The sequence below is a fragment of the Copidosoma floridanum genome, unplaced genomic scaffold (assembly GCF_036245765.1).
Source record: "Copidosoma floridanum isolate Cflo_tuat_1 unplaced genomic scaffold, Cflo_Japanese_pri ptg000026l, whole genome shotgun sequence".
NCBI classification, from domain to species: Eukaryota; Metazoa; Arthropoda; class Insecta; order Hymenoptera; family Encyrtidae; genus Copidosoma; species Copidosoma floridanum.
In genome coordinates, this window is record NW_028321903.1 from 3,778,418 (window position 1) to 3,801,716 (window position 23,299).

A 23,299-nucleotide genomic window follows, 5' to 3' on the forward strand; every position below is an offset into this window, starting at 1 on the left:
ATTCGTCACTTTAACACGTAGTCTTACGAAACCTGAAATTCAATTGACTACCATACCGCAATAAAAAGCTGTGGGCCCATGCGTCAAATTGTTACACGTAGTTTAGACTATAAAGAATCTATTATTTCAAACAAAGGATAGGATCAAGACGTTGAATTTTCAAAATATAGTGAGAAAAACGTCGAACGTGAGAACTGTTTTGTTCAGGTACTGTGAGTACGCATGTGCCATAAAAGTTGCAACAGTGCATCAAAAAGATGGCGCGCCATTTAAATAGACAGCATACGTGAACGCGAATAATGGTACATTCTGTATACTAGTAATTAAAAAGTAATTTTAATAAACTGAAACTTAAATATTGTAGTTATTAAATAATAACTAACCAAATATTGTTAACTTTGTTAGAAGCATTTATTAACTGTTCTACAGCATTTATAACAAACAATATATACACCATTTTCTTTTATCCAGCTGATCAGAAATATTTTGGATGATTCTTTTGTTGGTGGTAACTAGTGGTTTATTGTTCACATTTTTTCCCAATAGGAATGTCAAACAGTCTAATCTTCCAGTTTCAATTGCTTTGAGGAACATTGTTTGATTAATACTAGCCTGAACAACTTTTTTTTTATAGCTGGTCTTATGTTTGTTATATCTGTTTTTGACTTCTTACTCTCTTTGATTTTTTATAATCAAGCTTTCGTATTTAATATAACTTCAATCCTTTTGGTATTTTTTACAATTTCAGATGTGTCTATACGAATCTGATAAATAAGTTTTTGTATAGTAAAACTAAAACATCATTTAACGTATTATGTGCGTTTATAACATTACTTTTATCGAAAAAGTCATTGGCTAAATCCACAGACTCCAGTCCAGCCCATGTGTAGGTATATAACAGCAGAATACACAAGGTGCGGCGCATAAAATATATCGTGAGAGTGTTAAAAGGTTTTTGGGATATCTTTTTTATTTAAAAATTTTTTTTTATTTTTTACTATAGTATATATTTCGTTGAAAGACAGTCAACATTTCTAAAATGGCTAGGATTCATCCTCTAGTTTACTGATGGTTCTTTACACTTTAGGACAATCGCGGAATCGACTCTGTGGGCTATTTTATTGAATACATATACAACTAATAGCATATAGGTTTTTTTACTAAGTTTTACTTTAGTATATTGAATTTAGAAAACAATTGTAAAACTACTTTAAAGTAATAGCAGAGAGTATCTCCTTTTACCTGAAAAAATTGAGTCCACGTTAGCTTATATCTAGCCAACATTAAGACAGTAAATGTTTATACAGAAATGAAAAATCTAAGTAACAAAAAAAAATCAAGACAAAATCTTAATTTTTTTAAGCTGTAAAAGCTCATACAAAAATAAAAAGCGAAGGTTCTTCAAAATCGCTCAATGAATTTTTTTAGTATGATCAATTATACGTGTAAGAATTTGTAAACCTACGCACCTGATATAACTGTCGTATATACTATATATAACATCTGTTGTATAAAGTTAAGGAGGCTTGGGCGTTTGGTGTCATATCTATTCAAGGGCTTCTGTGGGGTACTTGTCATACAAACGATTCTTCGTATTCATTTTTTTACAATCATATTGATTATACAAATGTGTCAACAAAATAGCAATAATACTTGGAAAAATCGTTAGGTAATTCAATATTAAAAAATAATATTAGTTTTCCTGAGGTAACGCGTGTAAAGTTAACGGCCCTGCCACTATAAAACTGACAACGCCGCACCTTGTGTATTCTGCTGTTATATACCTACACTTGTGCTGGACTGGAGTCTGTGGATTTAGCCAATGACTTTTTCGATAAAAGTAATGTTATAAACGCACATAATACGTTAAATAATGTTTTAGTTTTACAATACAAAAACTTATTTATCAGATTCGTATAGACACATCTGAAATTGTGAAAAATACCAAAAGGATTGAAGTTATATTAAATACGAAAGCTTGATTACAAAAAATCAAAGAGAGTAAGAAGTCAAAAACAGATATAACGAACATAAGACCAGCTATAAAAAAAAACTTGAACTTATGGCACGTTGGGCACTTTTTTGGGTGAGCATTTTTAGGTGCGCTCGCGACATGAGAAATTGTACATAAAAAATCAAGGTTATCAAAGCAATGTGGGCACTTTTTGAATAGACATGAAGTATAATAATATAGAAACTATATTCGAAGGAAGTGGTTTTATTAAATGAGTAAATATTAGTCAATAGTAAATACAAAATTTATCAATTTTTTTAACACAATACCATAACAGCAACACAAGTCAAATGAAATATTTAAATAAATAAATTTTTCGTTTAATATTCATTTTTAAAATAAATATAAAAAACTCTTAATCTCGTCTGTCACGAGGGCACGAACGAATGCCCATGCAAAGACTGCGTATCAGCGTTGGTCTGAGCATTATTCCACGCTCACAGTTCATGCTTGATCGCACATAGCGCCGCTGACTGGATCCCACCGAGAACTACTTCGCGCGAGAATTTGAATTCAAAATCGTATGATTTTTTCAACAGATAGTAGGCGCGGAAATTCAAATTCAAAGAAATTCTTGGTGTACTATTTATGTATGTAATCATGTGGCGTCTCACATCTCTCGCACTTCAGGCTCTACTCGCCAGGTGGCCAAGCCCCTGATATTCGCTCCCGTCAAGCGGCGAAATTCTCGCACAATTCATATATAAGCGCGATCGAGTCACTCTAAGCCCACATCTCTTCTGTGTCTAAGGCAGGGAGCACGTCATCAGCCTTACTGATGAGTCCTGGCGTGCTCTCGGGACGAAACACCTTTTTTCTCTCTTATAGACGACCTCTTGATCTCTATAATCATACAACATTATCCAATATTTTTAGGCATTAATTAGCCAATACATATAAAGATTTCTTTCGAATTTGAATTTCTGCGCCTTACTGTCTGCTGAAAAAAATCATACGATTTTGAATTTGAATTCTCGCGCCAAGTAGTTCGCGGTGAGATCCAGGCAGCGGCGCTATGTGCGATCAAGCATGAACTGTGATATGCTCAGACCAACGCTACTGCGTATAGCAGCAGCGCTCTCGCATACCTATACACTCTGAGTATACATATAGGTATGTAATCTCGTCTGTCGCAAGAGCTCGAACGAATGCCCATGCAAAGAGCGCGTACAGTATACATATATTATAAGAATACACGCGGAGTATATCTGTGTAAAATCTCGTCTGTCGCGAGAACGGCTGAAAATGCTCACCCACTAAAGTGCCCAACGCGCCTTAAGAAGTTTTCACTTCAAAAAGTTGTTCAGGCTAGTATTAATCAAACAATGTTCCTCAAAGCAATTGAAACTGGAAGATTAGACTGTTTGACATTCCTATTGGGAAAAAATGTGAACAATAAACCACTAGTTACCACCAACAAAAGAATCATCCAAAATATTTCTGATCAGCTGGATAAAAGAAAATGGTGTATATATTGTTTGTTATAAATGCTGTAGAACAGTTAATAAATGCTTCTAACAAAGTTAACAATATTTGGTTAGTTATTATTTAATAACTACAATATTTAAGTTTCAGTTTATTAAAATTACTTTTTAATTACTAGTATACAGAATGTACCATTATTCGCGTTCACGTATGCTGTCTATTTAAATGGCGCGCCATCTTTTTGATGCACTGTTGCAACTTTTATGGCACATGCGTACTCACAGTACCTGAACAAAACAGTTCTCACGTTCGACGTTTTTCTCACTATATTTTGAAAATTCAACGTCTTGATCCTATCCTTTGTTTGAAATAATAGATTCTTTATAGTCTAAACTACGTGAACAATTTGACGCATGGGCCCACAGCTTTTTATTGCGGTATGGTAGTCAATTGAATTTCAGGTTTCGTAAGACTACGTGTTAAAGTGACGAATTTTCACAAGGGGTTGCCTTGAAGATAAATGTGGTGACCTACCTTTTTTTTACATAAAAAAATAGCATAATTTTTTTACATAATCTCCTAATTTCAGAGCTTGCCAGCATTTTATTTCAAATGGCCTTAAACAATTTTTTAAATTCTTTTATGCAAAATATCTTTCAATATAGAAAAAACAAAACGTAAATCAGAAAAGAAAAATTATGTTTCTAAAATCGATAAAACTGAGCTAAAGTAACAGCTGATGGATTACATTATAATTGTCTTTTCTAGAGATGATTAGTATCTTAAAATAAAAAAAAAGTCCAAAAATAATTCATTATTGCTTTAGTGGATTTTAAAATATGATTAATGATATACGTGGGCAAATTTATATTTTGCTTAAAATTCAACGATCTCTTAGATGTTATAGCATAAAATATTTTAAAACTTAAACTAAAAAAAAAAAAAAAAAAAAATTATTTTTGGTGAAAAAATTTGATTTTTAAAATAGTAAAAACGAATTCAAAAACTTAATTGAATGAATGATACTTCAATGATCTACATTTTACACTAAAATACAAAAAATGTCTGAAAATCAGATATCGTGTGAATAAAGTATGCAAAATTCATTTACACTAAAGAAATACTACGGTTTACCACTTTATTTTCGAGAAAATCGCTACTAAAAACTTGCCAATTTAAAACACAATCTCATAAAAATCATCACAAAATAGACTTCGGAAGTTTACCACGAACCTTAGACTTTCAAAATGATTTTCATGTATTTTTTTATACAGAATTTATTAAGTTCTTAAAAATATAGGGTTTACCACTGTAAACAAGAGAAAATCAGAAGGAAAGTATGAAATAAATTAATCCACATTATTACTGCTCGGATTGCTTGTCCAGGTGTGCATGGCCCAGAACCGTACCTCGTATACAAGGTAACTTACAAAAATTTTTTCATTTTCACAATTAATCTTACCGGCAGTTTTATAAAAATTTCCTCATCTTGCATTAAAATTTTTGTTATAATAAGTATAGTTCTTAAAAAATTAGCTCAAACTTAAAATTTAAAATTAAAAAATATAAGTTTCTCAAATAATAACGCAAAAGGTTGGTCTTTAAGTGCTAATCACGGTAGCCATCCAAGCCACAGTGCAAAAAAATCTTTTGCGACATTATTGGAGTAACTTCTTTATTAATTAAGAAGTTTACAATTTACTACGTTGTACTTTAAATATTGAAGTATCAGATTTTGTTTCAATACGGGAAATTAACTGTGAAATACATTTTCAAGCTCGTTAAAGAAAATACGATTTTATGTTAAGCAACTGTTTTTAAAAACTTAAGAACCAATTGTACCAAAATTTTGTTTGGGTACTAGTGGACTATTATGACTAGATTTTAGATTTTAATACGATACTTATGTGAATATAAGTTATGAATATTTCCAAATTAGAGCGTATCATTGCAATTTGTGAGGAAATCAATGAGCTTATTGTGTTTCACTAAAGCTCATTTGTTGCGTTATTCTATTGCATTTATGTTTACTTAACTAAAACTTTTTACGTATATTATTATTTATTCCTCGTACAAAAACCTGTTTTTGTATTTTTTGTATTTTTTTTAACAGTGTAGTATTGATTATGTTGCAAAAAAAATTTTTAGTACCAGGGTTAAACTTCTTTAAAAATTACTAACGCATTAAGCTTATTAGACCAGTCCAATTTAACTTACTGCACTGGTACAAAATTTCACTTTCCGATTCCAGTAAGAATAACAGTATACACGACTCAGGCACAAACACAAAACCACGCTCCCAGTTCTACCTTTACGGAATATACGTATGTAATATACTATTTCTGGCTTTTTTAAGGTCAAATATCTGGTAAACATACTCGAACGTACGTTCGTAATGCAAACCTATGAGTCATTCGGAGTAACTTGGAATTACCTAAAAAGCTAATTTTTTCACACTAAAGTTAATATTCTAGAATGATCTAGCTAGCAGACTAGTGTATATATTTTTTCAATACATCTGCTGGAAGGTAAAAGTTTTAAAATTAAAAAGAATTTAACTTTTTAGCATGTACATGCAACATAACGTATACACACGTAGGCCAGAGACCAAACTACCACATCAGCAGTTGATTGTTTACTTTCTGACCTTAGTACGTAATGTACTATTCTTTCTACGTCACATATATCCTGACTTTCTATACTTACAGAAAAAAATATGCATTCCAAATTTAAATAAAGAAAAGGTTGGGTTGACGTTAGGGTATGTGGACTTCACCATGTTTCACAATGCATCGGTTCTAAATATATTTTAAATAGTTTAAAAAGGTCTAGATTAATATGTAGATACATCATGAAATGTCTAAAATATCATTTTAATATTACCTGATACTGTTTGAATTCAGTTCTAATGCGCCAGCCTTTATCATAAGCCAACGTATGTCTATCTTTTTGAAAAAGTGTATTGATCCTTGGAATACCACGATCCCAGCTATCTTCGAGATCTTCTAGAGTCAACCTGCGGTTCTGAGCATTTGCCTCTTGTCTTTTCAGGGCATATTCTGCCCACACTCTTTGTGAATCGATGAACTCAGATTCCCAAGGCTGAATGTATCTGTATAGGTTAGGAATGAGCTGATCCTCATCATGGCTCATTCCCGATCGGAAGTGAGTAATACCGACGTCAGTCTGCTTGGACCATCTGAGGTCGGACTGTGGGATAAGCACGTGACCCATGGATAGCATGCCCAGACCTCCCAGCTCTTTGGGAGTATAGAACACGACCGGGGGGAACCTCGAGGGCATTTTTGAGTTGAGACCAATCTTAATGCGAGTTTGAATCTTGTTCTCGCACTTGACTAACAAGTCTAAAAGTTCTTGAGTGTTGACTACTGCCTCACGAAAGTATGTCATCAAACCAATCAGCGCTGTATTCCATTTGTTTACAATCTTGGTAAAGGTGGTTGAGCCAGAAGCCATAAGGATCTGCCTGACGCGATTATGGAAGCGCTGTAGACTTTCATCATCGACGCGTAAAAAGCACTGAGCCGTGCGCTCCTTTGTTTTTTCATTTTGCAAGTTCCAGACACCATCCTTATGTGTAAACTCCTCGTGAGTCATGCGGCACTTAGGTAGAATACGGCACTCAAAGCCGCTCATGTTGAAAAGTAAGTTTGGGTTATCCTTACTATATACGCTCACAAAGCTATTTTCCCATTGAACGGTTGTTGTAGATCTAGGCAAACGGTTTTTGATATCCCAAAAAACAGCACGTCCGAGATTTACATCGTGCTTCATAAGGCGCATTCGCGCGTCACGTGGCCAGCATTTTTTGTTGTTGTAACCGACAATGTTTTCATTGTTCGGATCTGGGTGCTCCGTCAGGTATCGCTGGATTAGATCGCGCGCCTCATCTGCAGTGAAGCGAAGAAACAAGTGGATGCGGTCGACGTAACGACAGTATAAACGAATGGGATGGGCTGTTTCCGTTGCTTTATCCTATAAAATTAGTAGTTAATCTGATTGAATTACATTTAAGTTATTATTTTTCATATGGTTTTACAATTTTTTTAGAACTAAAAAAAAGCAGTGCATATCGAATTGTACATGTCTTAATGTGTTAAACTTTAAACTATTCCGATGATTGTAATCATTTTAAAAACTATATAAGGAGCATTTTGTATCAATAACAAAAAAAACTTTTTTTTATATTTAATTTTTAACGTGTTAACATTTTATGGAGAAAAAATATCAGTATCTGGAGCTTGAACTATTTTGATGTTTAAAAATATAACAAAGAAAATGATAAAACAAAAAAATAGCCAACCTGGAAGCTAAGAAAATCGTTAGGCATTTGGGGTGGACCAGCCATTTCACTGGCTCTTTGCAAGCCAAGAACGAGTAGATCCAGCACGAGTCCATAATATTGAGCTATAAAAGACGAAAACTGGAGTCCACGAATGATGCCGTAACTATTAATGTGGTTCATATCTTTATAGTTGATTACAATGTTGTTCTTAGCTGTCATGTAGTCAGCAATATTATGGTCAACAATCAAGCGTAGCAAACGATTGAGCAGAGTCAAATCAATTTTCTCGTACAGTTTTTCAAACTTTGATTCAAGCAAAACATTGCATTCTCCCTCACTCACGTCCCAAACATCATGGAGATTATTAATGCCCTGACACCATTTGTATACCAACAATGGTGGTGGTTCGGTATCAGCTGGCTTGACCCATGGCGGAAAAAGTCTACGTTTGTCTGCCTCGTACCATAAATACTGATCCAAATAGGCGTCTGTGATTTTTTCGAGAGGTTCAACTTCGTACACTGGAATAAGATGACTGTACAGATCCATAAATTCAATGCCAACCTGTAAAAGAAGGCAAAAATTATGTGAATTTTCTTTATCACAACAATTTGGCACTTTTTTATGACATTTAGATCAATTAGCTGTATGACATTTTTTATTAATTACATCTTGCTGCAAACAGCAAATACCTGTTAATGAGTCTATATTGAAAAAATAAAAGTCATCACAGTTGCACGAAATTTCTTTAAAATAATTTATTCATCTGATTGTATTTATTTATTTTACCTTCGATATGACAATTACAGTAATGAATATAGACAACTTCAAATCATTTTTTAGTAAATGTGCTATACTCACAAGAAAATTGCATTTTTAATCATCGTTTTTTAAATTGGTAAACAGGAATTACCAACGTGCCAAAATAGTCTATTTAAGCTTATAACATGATGATTTTCTGACACTTATAAGGGCTCCAAGTGAGCTTGAAAGATCTTAATATTTCTCCGTTAAATTATCCCAATAAAAAATACCCTACAAAAAAAAAGTATCTCCTAAGGCTCACCTAATCTTTCAAGTGATCCCTTTCACCCTTTATGATAGTAGTCAAAAGCAAATTAATAATCATAATATACATGATTGTATATAATGTACTTGTAAGACAAGATTCAGTCATTAAGCTCTCCCAGAACCCGCTTACTCACCTGCACTCCACTCTCTACAACAGAGACACCCAGTATGATTTATAACAGGTTGAACTTGCTTGGCATAGAGCTAGTGTATATGAATGTTAGGGGACAATATCATTGCATGAACACACACGCAAATAAATAATTATGCTTAAATTGTCGAGTAAAGTGTTGGAGTTAAATTAGTTTTAATTATGTAAAGAAATGGGCAAGTCGTTTAAGAAGTTTAATTATTGGCATAAAATTAAAAATACATGCTAGTTTTTCAACCTACAATGTTAATATTAATAGCATTATAACAATACGTATTAATGCAAGTGTAAATCGTGTTTGTCTGTGGCAAGACCGCCAGCACACTACACTGATAATTTCCAGCTAGCGATCGGGAACAAAACCATATCCTTTTTTTTTTTTTTTCCTATTTCTCATTTTTTAGTTTAATGTACTTTACGCTGTATATTGAAGGCACCAAATGTGGATTTTAACAGAAGGTAGAACATGCTTGGCATGAAGAAAGTGTGTATGCATGTATGGGTACATAATTGCACACACATTCATGCAAATAAATAGTTTTGCTTCAATAGTCGAGTGAAGTGTTAAAGTGTAATTAACTTTAGAATTTTGTTATTTAAGATGTAAAATAATGAATTTTGAATTGTTGAAATGACTTTTTCATGACAATTTAAATTTATAACATCATGACCTTCGTAAATTTTTTTTACAAATGTTATTAGTTTTCCTCTATAGTACTGAATACTCACTCTAATACTTACATTAATTTTTTTTTCTCCTTTTTTCGGAATTTTCCTACAGCGATCTAAATAAAAGATGTCATGCTTAAGACCGTTATCTTTTCTGTTCTGACTCCTCTCATTTTACCTATAAGAACAGCAGTCGCTGACCTTCAGAGTATCCACATAAATAAAAAACACCTAATAAATTTTGAACTTTAACGAGACAAATATCCTTAAGTTTTTCCATGTAAAAAAATGTATTGTAAACAAGCATCGATTTAAGGTTGTATAGGACACCCCTTTTACAGTAGAGTACACGTTTCAGATAAAATTCTTTATCAAGTCTTCTAAATACTTAACGATAACATTGTTATTAAATTATGAACATACAGTATGGCAACATCAAAAATAAATTTTAATAAATCACTCAATTATTTATAACAATGAAGCCGCTTAAAAAAATTAATTTCTTAAAAGACTGAGAGGTTTTGAATCGAAATTGGAAAACAATTGTATAAGTTAACAAGCGTTGAGTAAATTTATTTTAATGGCTATATTGTTATAAATAATTGAGCGATTTGTTCAAACACAATTTTTTCTTTATTTAGGCATACTATTTGTTTATTTACGATATTATCGTTAAGTATTTGGAAGACTTGATAAAAAACTATATTTGAAACGTGCACTCTAGTGTAAATGGGGTGCCCTATACAACCTTAAAAGAAAAATCTTCTGGTTGTAACCTTTATTTTTTTTTCACCCACACATATTATTTCAGTTATAAGAAGAGCACTTACCGACTTTTGAGTATCAGCTAAGATAAAGAACGCCAAACAATTTCCAAGTTTCTGTGATATGAAAAGCTTCCTATTTTCCCGTGTACATGAGGACGATATCGTAAACTACGAATACCAAAGAGAGGTCAAGAGAGCGAGAAACGCTGAAAATAACAGAACGTACCCTAAACAAATGGGGCATAGGTTACCCTCTTAAGTCTAAATAGTGAAAATTGAAGGTAAGAATAGGAATATCTCGAAACTACTATACTGAAAGTAGGGAAATCACAAAATTACTATTAAAGAATAGTAGTTTTGAGAAATCCCTTTTTTGAAAAGAGTAAAAAGCCAAAATTCTTTTTTTCGAAAGAGAAAACTTGAATTTTCTATTTTGAAAATGGTAAAAACGTAAAATTGCTTTCTTTAAGTAGGAATAAACGGAAACCCCTATTTTCAAACGTGGAAACTTTGATTTCGTCTTTTCAAAATGGTAAAAACGTAAAATTAATCATTTTAAAACAGAAATAAGCCGAAATCTAATATGTACAGGCAAGAGAGATGTACGGTAATAGATCGATTTTTCTAGAAATAATTTTTTTTGATAGACATTTTCCAGTCTAAAGGAAAAAATGATTATTACTTATATAAATTGCAAGTGTCCAAGCATTCGAACACAAGATTCTAATTTTCGATCAGTAATTTGGACGGCCAGAGTACTTGACATGCTAACAGTTCACAGTACTTGTAGTATCTTTTGACGATAATTTGACTTATTGTTAGTAAATACTATAAGCAATGCAGGAAACTGGGACACCTAAGGTGTTAATTTAAATCTTTATAGAATGAATTCAATTCAACAGAAGAGATTATATCTTTTTGTCGAAAATCTTTACTTTCTATGCAATTCTCCACTACGTTTTCACATATAGTATTTTTTTTAACAATTTAGACAATGATAATTATCATTACCAATTGCGAAAAACATTTTTACATTATAACTTGGTTTACTTAAAAAAAGTAACTGATGTCAGAGAGCCTACTCTCGCAGATTACAGAATTCGCCACTTTATGTAATTTTGCATTAGTGATTGGCAATTTAGCTAAGTTCCGACTCCTATAAATACAAGCCTTTTATTACCTATACGATAAATGGTTTAGTAAGTTCGTTACTCTGTAAAAACTTTGATACATGTTTAATTCACTTCTATTAAACAAAATATAAGATATTTCATTGCTGTATACATATCTTTATGTCACCTATTTAAAAATAAGGATTTTGGCTATCCCTCTTTTAAAAATGGAAAATTCGCATTTTTACTCTTTAAAGAAGAGGAAATTCAGGCTCCCTCTTTTGAAAAGAGGCATTATTCTCTTTTTATAAGAGTAATTCTACGTTTTTACTCTTTTCAAAAGAGAAAATCGAAGTTTCGTCTTTCAAAAATAGGGATTTCGGTTTTTTTCCTATTTTTAACAGAGTCGTTTTACGTTTCTACTATTTTCAAAATAGGAAATCCAAGTTTCCACTTCTGAAAATAGGGATTTCGATTTTTTTCTATTTTGAGAAGAGTAATTTTACTTTTTTACCATTCTCAAAACAGGAAATCCAAGTCTCCTCTTTTGAAAATAGGGATTTCAGCTTTTTACTGTTTTTAAAAGAGGGAATTCTCAAAGCTACTATTCTTAAATAGTAATTTTGAGATTTCACTTTTTTCGGAATAGTAGTTTCAAGATTTTTCTATTCCTACCCTCAATTTTCACTATTTAGACTTTGAAGTGTAAACACTCTAGTCACTAACTATTGGTACTTTCTCTCCTCTCTCCCACACTAAAGTAGGCAAAACCAAAATACAAAGTAACCTTTCTTTTAGAATTTTTCCTCTTCTTAAACTGATGAATATTTATTCATATTACTTCAATTAATATTATAGATATCATTATTACTGTTATTATTATTACTTTGTTATAATATAACTATTCAATATTCTTCTTAGGTTTAAGGAACATGGCGATCTCATTACTATTTACGATCACTATTATCGTTATGATTATTATTTCTATTGTTCACTATACTTATTAGTTTTAAGAAGATTAGTGGTCTTATTACTATTTACTATTAACATTATTATCATTATCGTTGCCAAAATAAATAATTAGTTACTATCGCCGTTATCGCATTTTTCCATGTAGCTACAAACTTTTTAATTCTCATTGCTGATCACTGCATTCTTGCATTGGTGTCTTTATTTCAGTTACATGTTCTGCGAACACTACTGTGTAAAATGTAGACAAATACTTTCTCTAACGTTAAAAGCAATATTTATTTTTTCTCAAGTTCTTTCTTAAATTGTTGTATTACTTTGTATCAATTTTACTTACATATTTACTTTTCTTACTGGGGATGAACAAGGGTATTGTTGCGGTCTTTTAGTGATTAGCTTTTATAACGTTTGTCTAAGAAATTCAGTTCGTCAAATCGTTGTAATTTTTTTTTTTTTTTTTTTTTTTTTTTTTTTTTTTTTTTTTTTTTTTTATGAATATTGGACTCAAAAACTACTGAATTCCGCTTTTATAAGCGTATAAACTCATGTATATTTGATTTAAAAAGAGGTTTGAAAGTTAAGTTGCCAATATTGGTATTATTGCGGACCTATGTGTATTATTGTGCACGTTTTATTGTGGTCAGTTTCAATACTAAAACAACAGGGTATTAGTAACAATACCAATATCATGAAAGAGGTTATGTGTGCACCAGTTATTGTGGACAAGATATTTTGTTATGCAAATGTTAAGTTTTTAACGCTATTTTGGAACTAAGTTTGATGAGTTAGATACTTTATAACTCAATTTAATGATTTCAAGTGTTCATTTACCATAGCTCATCAGTTCAATTAAAATATACATTTATACGAGAGTACCACAATAGTTATTTACGTAACAAGTGCGGAAAAGACGATTTCCCGCACGAGTAGTGATTGACTCACACGAGTGCCGGAGTTGACGGGAACGAGTACCAGTTGAGCACACGAGTGCGTAGCACGAGTGTGATTGCAAGGTACGAGTTACCGTCACCGGCCACGAGTGCGAGTCTATCACAAGAGTGCGGGAAATCGTCCCGCACGAGTTGCGTACAAGTTTTTTCGCAATGTGTGAGGAAAATAGGTACAAAATAGGTTTGAATTTTGATTTCCAGTGTGTAGCAAAATTTTTTCCGGTGTGTGGTAAAACCTTTTCCACACACCTTTTCCGCACACTGTGCGGCAAAAACCTTTGCCGCACACTTTTTCCACACACTGTGCGACAAAAACCTTTGCCGCACACCTTTGTCGCACACAATGTGGGAAAATCGATTTTCCACACTAATACCAGTGCGGAAAACACCCATTTTCCGCACACTATTGCGAAAAAACTTAAGCAACTGCAACAATAATCTTACTTACGCCTACACATACATACAATCTGTTATGTACTGCTCTTTGAAATAGTTTGTATCAGTCTGCTTACACCGCGTATAGCTAAAGCAACACGCTGTACATATTTTCCACAATACGTAAGGAGGCTTGACACTCAACACCTTTCAAAATAAAATTTTCATCAAATTAAATAACAGACAAACTAATATTTCGGAGGGCTAGGGAGCGCCTAGAGAGTATTCTAAAAAGAAAGGAGCTAAGGGGGGAGGTGGATAAGTATTATGAAAATAAAAGTGGTTGAAGGGAGACAAGGGGTATTCGTAAAATAAGGGGCTGAGGGAGGTACTTAAAGAAAATTTAATCTTATAAAATGAAAAACAAACAAAATTTATTTTAGTTCTTATAAAGGTGAGATTAGGGCGGCTGAGAGAGGGTTGAGAAGGGAATATATGGAATGAGCCTTCAAAATTACTGTTGTATATTTATATTCCTATATTGTATAGTTGTGTTAAGGGGATTCAGCCTCTAACCCCCCTTCATCCCCATTCATCCCCGTCCAACCTCTACCTTTCTCCGTAGTTACAACACCTTTTAGGATTTTAAGGGTACAATTGCATTTTGTTGGGTCGTTAATTTAATTGCGCAATTCAATTTAAGCGTAGTACACGATACATTTTTAAGAAGACTTTATATTGTATGAGATTATAAAAGATATATTTTTAAGAAGTCTTACAGTAAAATTTGTAGAGGAATATCCTATAGTAATAAAAAAAAAATAAATAAATTCATTTCGAAAAATTTATACACTATAAATTTACAAATTGTGATTTTTCATATGTCTTTTTAAATTTCCTAATCTTAAAAATACTTTTCCACATTTTATACAAATTTGTTTAATTTCACATTTACTGTGAATTTTCATATGTCTATTTAAATTTAAATTTAAAATCTTTCGAATTTTGAATCTTTTGAATTGCAATATACGCATGTGAATGTTTTTTCTAAATTATGTTCCATTTGATGCCTAACGAAATTTTGTTTTAAAGTAAATACAATTTTATAAAAATCACAAACGTATAACAATTTTCGATGTGTCTTTTTATGATCTATTAATGTTTCAGGGTTCGAAAATTTTGTTTAGCATACATTGCAGATGAATAAATCTTTTAAACTGAAACATAATTTTTTATTACAAGTATTTAAATAATTGTTTGAGATCAATGACGTATTTTTACCTTAACTGCATTGTGTGGCCTTATATAAAGCAAAGGCAAAGCGAAAACCAAAAAGTAATATCTACCGCTTGCTTGGACTAGAATTTCTTTAATTATATTACTCAACGGGATAAAAGGTCATAAAACATTTTAATTACCATTAGATTTAAATAACATTGAAAGTTTTTTTTAAAATACGAAACTTATAAAAAAAATTACGAGAAGTAAATGTAATTATTGAAGACGAAGCTTCAATGATCCCTATAAAAGCTTCGGAAATAGTGAATAAAACTGTGAAATATTAATGTAATAATAATTTTCCATTCGGTGGAAAATAATTCATTTTAGAAGGCGATTTTAGACAAATATTTTCAGTAATAAAGCATGGGTGTAAAAGTTCTATAATTTTCTTACATAGTTATTATATAATTAGTGAAACTATAAAGTATTCATTTTTATAGAAACACTTTAAAATTTTGAAATTGAATAGTAATTTGCGGTCTACAGATAAACAATTTTCATTATTAATGTCAATGGACATTAGAAATAGAACTGTTAAGTCTTTTGAAATTCCTCAGGGATGGAAAACTGATAACATTTGTAACCAAATTTATGGGGATGGTAGAAGCAGCTGATGAAAAAAAGTCATTTTGACACCTCATAACGAACGCTCGTATATTTTAAATAATCAAATTTTGAGTTATAAAGGTTGTGATCGCACTAAAAGTAATATAAACAAATTTTCCAAAATAAACTCTGAATTATGTACATAAAGGATAACCCCTTCATCTTTTAAATAAAAAAATTTACACTATTGTTATGTTGATAAAAAACTTGAGTATATTTGATGGTTTGGGCAATGGCACTAGACTACGTATAACAAAAAAATTCAAATATAATTTAAAGGACATCTTTTAATTTTGGATTCGAAATTTTACTACTATTACAAAAATCGTCGTAAATTTTTAAACGCAAAATTTATAATAATAAAAATTTCGTAATTTTATTTTCTGAGACAAACACAACATTGCTGCTATGAAATTGTTTCTATCTTTGTATAAATAACTTAAGACTTAGTCAATTGTGTAGACCGTGTGGTTTTCAATGTATGAATATTGAGAATCTTATTTTAAATTAATTTTTTAAATCTTATTTACAAAAAAATTATTGTAATTATAATTTTTAATATTGATCAAAGAATATTTTGATTTATATTCTCATACACACATGTACATTCTGCTATCACAAAAAAGTCTTTGTAATAAAATTTCCATCTCCTAATACTTTAACTCTAAGTCTATATTGTATAGATCATATGATAAAATATAGCTATACAAAACTATATGTTGTAAGTATATTTTAAATTAATTAAAAGATTGGCAACATCATCAAAAGAAGTAGAACAAACTAGGTAAAAGAATTTTACAGAGATAAAGAGATAACTTGTTAATTGTACTCGATTATATAACAAGTCCATCATTTCGTAAATTAAGTTAATTTAATGCTTGGGGGGTTGGCGCGCAGAGCGCGCAGGGGGGGCGGAGCTAATGAATGTGGAAAGGCGGAATGAATGAGATCTACATTTTGTAACTATGGCATGTATCCTCATAGCTTTTGAATGTTATTAGTATGTATTCTAAAAGCATGTAAAGTCCTCATAAGTCCCTTGTGACCATTTATATACATATAATCAAACATACATGCATCATATACTGTAATATATAATTACTGTAATATATGTATATTGGGTTGTGAGGGGCACAAATAGTACTAAACATGCATATATGGACCGATATATGTGTACAAAGATAACCAACTTGTATTGGAGCTGTTGCTTCTTAAAATTAGCAACACGATAACTTATAGGTACGCGTTCTAGATATTACTTGAAATCCAAAACTGTACGGCTAAAGAATAACCATACGATTTACATGGCTGTATACCAAAATAGTATTGAGTCAAAATTGCAAGTCATCCGGCCACCGACACCAGCATCGAGGATCAAGATCCTCGAGAGATATAAAAGGCCCATGACAAGCAATGTAAAATCACTCAGTCTTCATCTGCGAGTCCGGCACTTTGGCTAGAGAGCTCAGCTCTTCAAAGAGTCACTAATATATCTTTATAATAAAGATTTACACATATATTTATATAAATCACGTATTCATTTTTTTGTCCTTGTATTCTGTAGAATTCCCTGACAAGGTGGGAGGTGACGAGGCTAATACATTCTCCTAGCATACCCCATTTACTAGTGGTCTTGGCTGTACAAGCAAGGTAGTGAGCGAATCTCTTGGGCAGTGTGTCCTGGGGGTGATTCTCTAGGTAAGAAGTTGGCACATTGGCTCACCTACTAGGTATCACATCCCAGTGGAGATTCCCTTCTGTTGCAAATTATCGTGCCCCAAGCGAGTATAGGGGTAAACGTACCCATTACCGAACAGTTTTGCACCTACTTTTTTTGTATATTTTACTGCATCATTATTGTTTACTGTCAAATATTGATTAAAAACGTTTTAAATTGTTGTTTTGGGTTCCTTACACGTAAGAAAATTTTTTTTTCATCAGACTACCGGACCAAAATAATTTTATAACTAATCAATGATTTGAAAATTGATTTAAAAAAGGATTTACAGCATTTCTGAGAGCTTAGGCATGTGCATTATTAAAGTAACGAGTAGCGTTTATCGGTTCAAGCCAAGTAGCTAGCACGACACATACGGTGTTCATATTTAAGGTAGCTTCCTATCACTATATCATACGAAATTTTTAATTATGAATATAGCTGTTTGATGTAATCCAATAAAAATTAGATAGTGTAGTAACAGAAAGGGTAACAGAAAAAAAAATTCTTTCATAAAATGTACTTATTTTCATTCGTATATAATTCTCAATTTTACAATCGCACACAGAAAGACAGGAATCTTTTTGACTTTATACCTAATTGTAATTTATCAAAAGCTTTTTGTACTTTTTGAACAACTAAATATAATGTCACCGTAAAAAATTTTCAAAAATATTCAATGTGTCGTGACATTAGTGCAAATTTTTACTGCAAGGATTCTTGAAATAATGAAAAAGCGATATTTTTTCATAAAGTATTACATCTTATTTATTGCACATCAAATTTTGAAAAAAATTTTCCATGATGATTTTAAGTATTCTATCTAAAGAGTAAAACAAGCTTAGAAAAATGAAATTAAAAAAATTAGATAAGAAACCAAAAAGATTCCTGATTTCTGTGAGTGCAATTCTAAAATTCATACTTCCATGCAGTATAGAAACTTTTACATAATAATTTTTTTCTATTTGACCAAGTTCCCTCTTTTCCATATTCATGTAGTGGTAGAGAGACACTTAAACTTGATTTGGGAGGTACATCCACTGGGTGCATACCAAGCTGGGCCTCTAGTACAGCGTCAAAAACGTGAAACTTGGGTGCCAAAACGTGCAGACAACAGATGACAGCTAAGAAGAAAACATATACAGAAAAACAGTTTCAAGGTTATGTATGATATATGTGTGTATACTTATTTTTGATGGCGTTGTCTGCATGCTTCGGCACCCGAGTTGCACTGAATGTTCACCATGGGTGCTTAGATCGTTTCGCTTATCTCCTCCAATCACCTGCATCCAGTGAATAAGATGGTTTTAATCATTTTACATGCCAGTCGTCATTATTTTATGTTTAAAGTACTCGTTTGAATCCGTTCATTTAAATAAAATAAAGTTTTCACTTAAACCATACTTTGTGTCTACAAGGCTAAAAGTACTTTTTTAAGCTTCGGGCCCTTTGGATTGTATACAATATCAGCGGTTCAGTGCTAGAAGAAGGAACTTTCGTCCCTTAAATCGAAAAGAAAATCCTTTTTTTGGTGCAATACGGTAAACTGGTAGTTTTCGTACTTAGCGCCACGTGTCCGCAGGGTAATCATTGGTCCTGAGGAACTCTTTGTGCTTAACCTGCTTAAATACACACCAGATATAAACTATACTTTCCTACTGAGGGAGTAGTAAACGTCTAGAGGTAAAACCCCCAAAGTATAAAAGTAAATTTTTGAACATATTTCAGAAAATATAAGAGATTCAAGTTTGACATATTAAGTAAGTTCAGCCTTAAAACTTATTTTATAAAATTCATATCTTCAGTTTCATTCAAAGGAGAACTTTTTTTTAATTTCAACCATAGACGTAGATGAATAAGACTCTCAAATCCCATTTAACCCCATAATTAAAAAGTGTCCTACGGTGTGAGAAAAACACAGATCACAGAGACCCTCTCCATCTCCCTACAACCACAGTAAAATCGTTTGGTTGGAGATAAATGCTCAAGGTCTCTGCAAGCAAGTGACGTAAGACATCATTCAGCTTGCCTTGCACGCTTTATTATTATTTCTTTTTACTTTCAATATCTATGAACACCAAATATCGTAAGTTAAGAAAAAAAATATGTCTTGAAAATTATTCAAACAACGTTCTGAATAAAAAAAATTTTGAAATTGACTAATCCTAAAAAAGCTTACAATATTAGGATTTGGAGGTTGTTGCTGGAAAAATATATCGTGTTATTCAATTACATCCAAAGTTTAACAATAAAAATTTACTTGAAAAATACTGCATGTAATTTATCACTAATTCTAAAATTTATGAAGCTCTTAGATCAATTTTATTCCATTTGATTTAAAAAACCATATTCTCACATTAAAAACAAACCATCAACATTAAATTAAACGATATTACAAATCAACTTTACTATGGTGTTTAAATCCATAATTCATCTTCAAAAATATACATAGACGTATAATTTGAGACAAAAAAGCGGTCTAAGGCTCTAAAAATTAATAGAGTCGCTAAAAACTTAAAAATACATGTCACAAATACACAAGACTTCTTCTGTAGGTCATGAAAGCAACAAATTAATTTTTAGTGCAAAAATTTTTAAAACAACTTTTTTTTGTGGAGCTCAGTCGTTAAAGTGATCCAAGGTAGAGATCAGGTCATATCGCTTGCCTATTGAAGACTGTCCCGTTTTCTCAAGTTTGTTTTTCTTTTATAGCTTCTTAATTAGATTCACTGAGCGCAGACCTCAGAGAGGATTGGTAATTCACACAGTAGACGGGTTAAAATTAGCGGCATCGTGCTAGATCAATGGCAAAGGAATTTTTTTGCATAAATATGTTCATTAGATCCCACAGATTAAGAAACTTCATGTTGCCACCACGCAACCTGGTCACAATTTGTTTAAACTAACTTTTTTTAAACAAATTCGTAAAAGTGATTTTTTTGATTCAAAAAATGCTGCATACCGATGCTTGCCACTTTCTAGATGGTTAAAGTATAGTTTTTATCTTGAAAAAATAAACAACAAAAGCAATAAATAAGCTTACAGTTTTGCAAAAATATGCTGGCTTTGCGCTAGCTCAGTTGAATCCGCTAGGTAGCTTGGAAGTAGAATCAAAGCAATCTGAAACTGAATTAAATAAGTGTGGTTTAAATAGGGCCAAGCAACGTAGCGAATACGAAGTCGTTCACCGTCAGTGCCTTAAGCCTAGAGCTGAAAGTCGTGCAGCTGGGTATCCCAACTACCGACGACTCTGTTCTCTAATGAACAAGTGACTCACGTTGAACTCCATCTTGAACTACTGTGATTGACGAGAAGCCACCAATACTAAGAAGTTATGAACGCTAACGTCTCCAGCGAAATGCCGAGAGACGTCAAGCCAAAGCAGACTCTGCTCTAGCGATTTGGGGTTTTACGACCATTCTTCTAACCTACCTGGTGTTGCAAACAGAGCAGATTATATGACAATAGCAAGCTAGGGAGAACAACCCTGAGTTTGGGCAGCCACAATAACCTCCGCAGTGGTTCGTAGAAACGGTATGTCCACCAAGAAGGTATTCTGCAGGCACACTTTCCCGAATACCGATACGCAGTTGGTTATCCGGAAAACGACCTAGGGAGAACAACCCTAAGTTTGAGCAGCCCCAACAGCCTCGTCAGTGGTTCGTAGAAACGGTATGTCCACCAAGAAAGTATTCTCCAGGCATACTTTCCCGACTACCGATACGCAGTTGGTTATCCGGAAAACGACCCGAAGACGAGATACTCTTTGTTCAGTGGCGTACCTCCCTCCAGCACTGTCTCCGTACCCAGGGACTCCAAGGGTTAGAGTCGAGCTACCCGCATAACCAGCTCTCTATCATTAAGAATAATAACAAGTAATGGCTGAAAGTATTACTACTGGACAATTTCAGGACTATCATAAGTATTTACGTTCCATACTCTGCCATCTATCTCATCGGTGATTTTTAGAGCCACCTAACGTTAAACTACTTTGCCAACAAATACATGTTTAACACCATTTTCAGCAACGATTCGTCGACTAAAAGACCATATTATAAAGCAGGCCACTATTAAACCAAGTCAATCATTCACTGGCAGACGTTACGAGCGGAGTAGTTCGTCGCAAGGCTGGGAACCCCGGCGACCGATGATCCTACGTTACATTACTCTCTTAACTCTATAAGCATTTAACCAGATCTCACCAGTGCTCTCCAAGATCTGCGCTGGGCGAACCTAACAGCTTTAAAAGAAAAATAAACTTTAGCAGATGGGACGGTCTTTAACGGGCAAGCATCACGAACCAATCTCCCCACCTTAGATCTCCAAAACGACTGAGCTTTGCAAAAAAAAAAAGAAGGTGCTTTAGACACCAACGTCTCTAGCGAAACACCAGGAGACGTTGGTAAAGATCTCAAGAGCTCTACAACTAGCTCTAATGCTTCAGACGTCATAGTTTTCCTCACGATCAGTCTGGTACTACAACAGCAGGCCAGAGAAGACCACCCTGAGAAATCCAGGCAGTCACGTTTGCTGGAAACTTCAGTCAAAAAAGAGTTTAAATTACCGCTCCTTTTTAGGGCCATCGGACGTCAAACTATCTTGCCAATAAGTACGTTACAACCTAACAAAGTTGACAAAAAACAACCTTTATGCACAAAAGTTTTGACCATGCCTTTAGTCATAAGACATTGAATGAGAAGGAAAACTTCAAACGCTTTAATTGTTTGAAATTTTTCTCATCAAGAAACTGACGCGGAACATTTATCGAGATTAAAACAACAGCGGCAAATTTGACAACTAAAGAATCAATTTTGTAAGACATAAGAATTCTATTGTAACCTTGACAGTAATGATTTAAATCTTCCAGATTTTTGAATAGATCGAATAATGTGAATTTGTATTCATTGTTGCAATTAAGAATTGAGAGAGTAAAATCCAGGTCTTTGGTTTCTGGTAACAAGGTCATAAGATTAAAAAAAAATTTTTCAAATATATTTTTTTCGTCAGCTTTAAATGTTTAGAGTCTTAACAAACAGCACTTTTTAATTATTATAACATGAAAAAATGCGAATTAACAGCCCTGATTTTATATCGTCAGGAACGCACGGTACTTCTCAGCATAATTATATTTTTTCCACTTCTTATAGCTTATAATTTAACGAAATAAATTGCATGGATTCTAAATAAATATGTTTTTAATAAGAAGATTTTTGTTTTGAGAAGTGTCAGGAATAGATGTTAAATTTTTAACTGAAAACGTTTTACGTTGCGTGTCAACACACTTTGGTGTTTTATTCAGTTAAACTCGAGCAAAGCCAAAACGTAGGACTACTAGTACAGATATGCAAATATACATATATATATATATATATATATATATATATATATATATATATATATATATACACACACTCATGGGGCTCTGCGCGCTAACCCCTAAAAAATATTAAAAACTTTAAAATTTATTAATGTTGTATGATTTAAATTCAATATCTACAAAATAATGGACTTGTTAGATAAATAATTATTTGATACTTTGTTCACTTTTCTTAAAGCTGTTTTTAGAATTTCAATATACTTAAAATATACATACAACGTACAGTTTTATATTACAATATTTTATTATATGATAAATACAACTTATATTTAGAATTAAAGTAATTAGAGATAGAAATTTTAATGAAAAAAGCTTTTTTGTAAAAGAAACAAGGACATATTTGTATAATCGTATGAAGTAAAAAATAAAGTAATGAAAATATAATATTATTACATATCATATCACACAAAATATAATCAGCAATACGGTATTTGGCACAAAAAATAAAAGTGCAAAATTTTTATGATTATGAAATCGGCGATTAAAAGTATACAACGATTTTTGTAGTT

General features: G+C 32.4%; 1 protein-coding gene across 4 annotated transcripts in view; it reads right to left on the reverse strand.

Moving 5' to 3' along the window:
- Positions 1-23,299, reverse strand: part of Prp8 (pre-mRNA processing factor 8) — a 185,283-nt gene that overhangs the window by 29,345 nt on the left and 132,639 nt on the right. For all 4 annotated transcript variants that reach the window (XM_014356031.2, XM_089595635.1, XM_089595636.1 and 1 more), the window contains exons 13-14: positions 7,764-8,309; positions 6,323-7,435 (exon numbers count right to left, since the gene is read on the reverse strand). In XM_014356031.2, the coding sequence (XP_014211517.2) occupies positions 6,323-7,435; positions 7,764-8,309 (1,659 nt within the window). The remainder of the gene's footprint in view (positions 1-6,322; positions 7,436-7,763; positions 8,310-23,299) is intronic.